Raw genomic sequence first — 492 nt, forward strand, 5'->3', positions numbered from 1 at the left:
GGTGCCACGCGGCCCCCTCACCACAGGGACTCCAGCTGGCAGCCCGGCTGCAGCAGGCTGTCGCACAGCAGCCGGGCGCTCTCGTCACCCAGACTGTTGCCCGCCAGACTCAGCTCCTTCAGGGTCTCCTTGGCCTGGAGGATGCGGCAGAGGTCTCTGCAGCCACTGGCGGTGATGTCACACTCCCAGAGCCTACAGAGGTGAGTCTCCCATCAGCACAGAGAGGCTCCCAACGCGTCCCGCCGCCCCCAAGTTCTTGTCTGTCCAGCCGGAGGCCAGCTCACCAGAGGGTCTTGAGCTGGGAGCCGGGGCTCAGCAGCCCAGGGCACAGCTCCGCGATGCCTGCATCGCCCAGCGGGTTGCTGCCCAGGTCCAGCTCGTTCAGCGAGGCCTGGGAGGCCACAATCCCACACAGGTCCTTACAGTTGGCCGGCGTGAGGCCGCAGTTCTCCAGCCTGGGGGCACGAGAGGCGCTAGGAGCTGGGGCGCCCC

General features: G+C 68.1%; 1 protein-coding gene across 1 annotated transcript in view; it reads right to left on the reverse strand.

Annotated features, from left to right (window-relative positions):
* Positions 1-492, reverse strand: part of RNH1 (ribonuclease/angiogenin inhibitor 1) — a 7,368-nt gene that overhangs the window by 926 nt on the left and 5,950 nt on the right. The window contains exons 6-7 of the mRNA XM_024748692.1: positions 285-483; positions 22-192 (exon numbers count right to left, since the gene is read on the reverse strand). Of these exons, the coding sequence (XP_024604460.1) occupies positions 22-192; positions 285-483 (370 nt within the window). The remainder of the gene's footprint in view (positions 1-21; positions 193-284; positions 484-492) is intronic.

Source organism: Neophocaena asiaeorientalis, unplaced genomic scaffold, assembly GCF_003031525.2.
Source record: "Neophocaena asiaeorientalis asiaeorientalis breed wild unplaced genomic scaffold, Neophocaena_asiaeorientalis_V1.1 scaffold43, whole genome shotgun sequence".
NCBI classification, from domain to species: domain Eukaryota; kingdom Metazoa; phylum Chordata; class Mammalia; order Artiodactyla; family Phocoenidae; genus Neophocaena; species Neophocaena asiaeorientalis.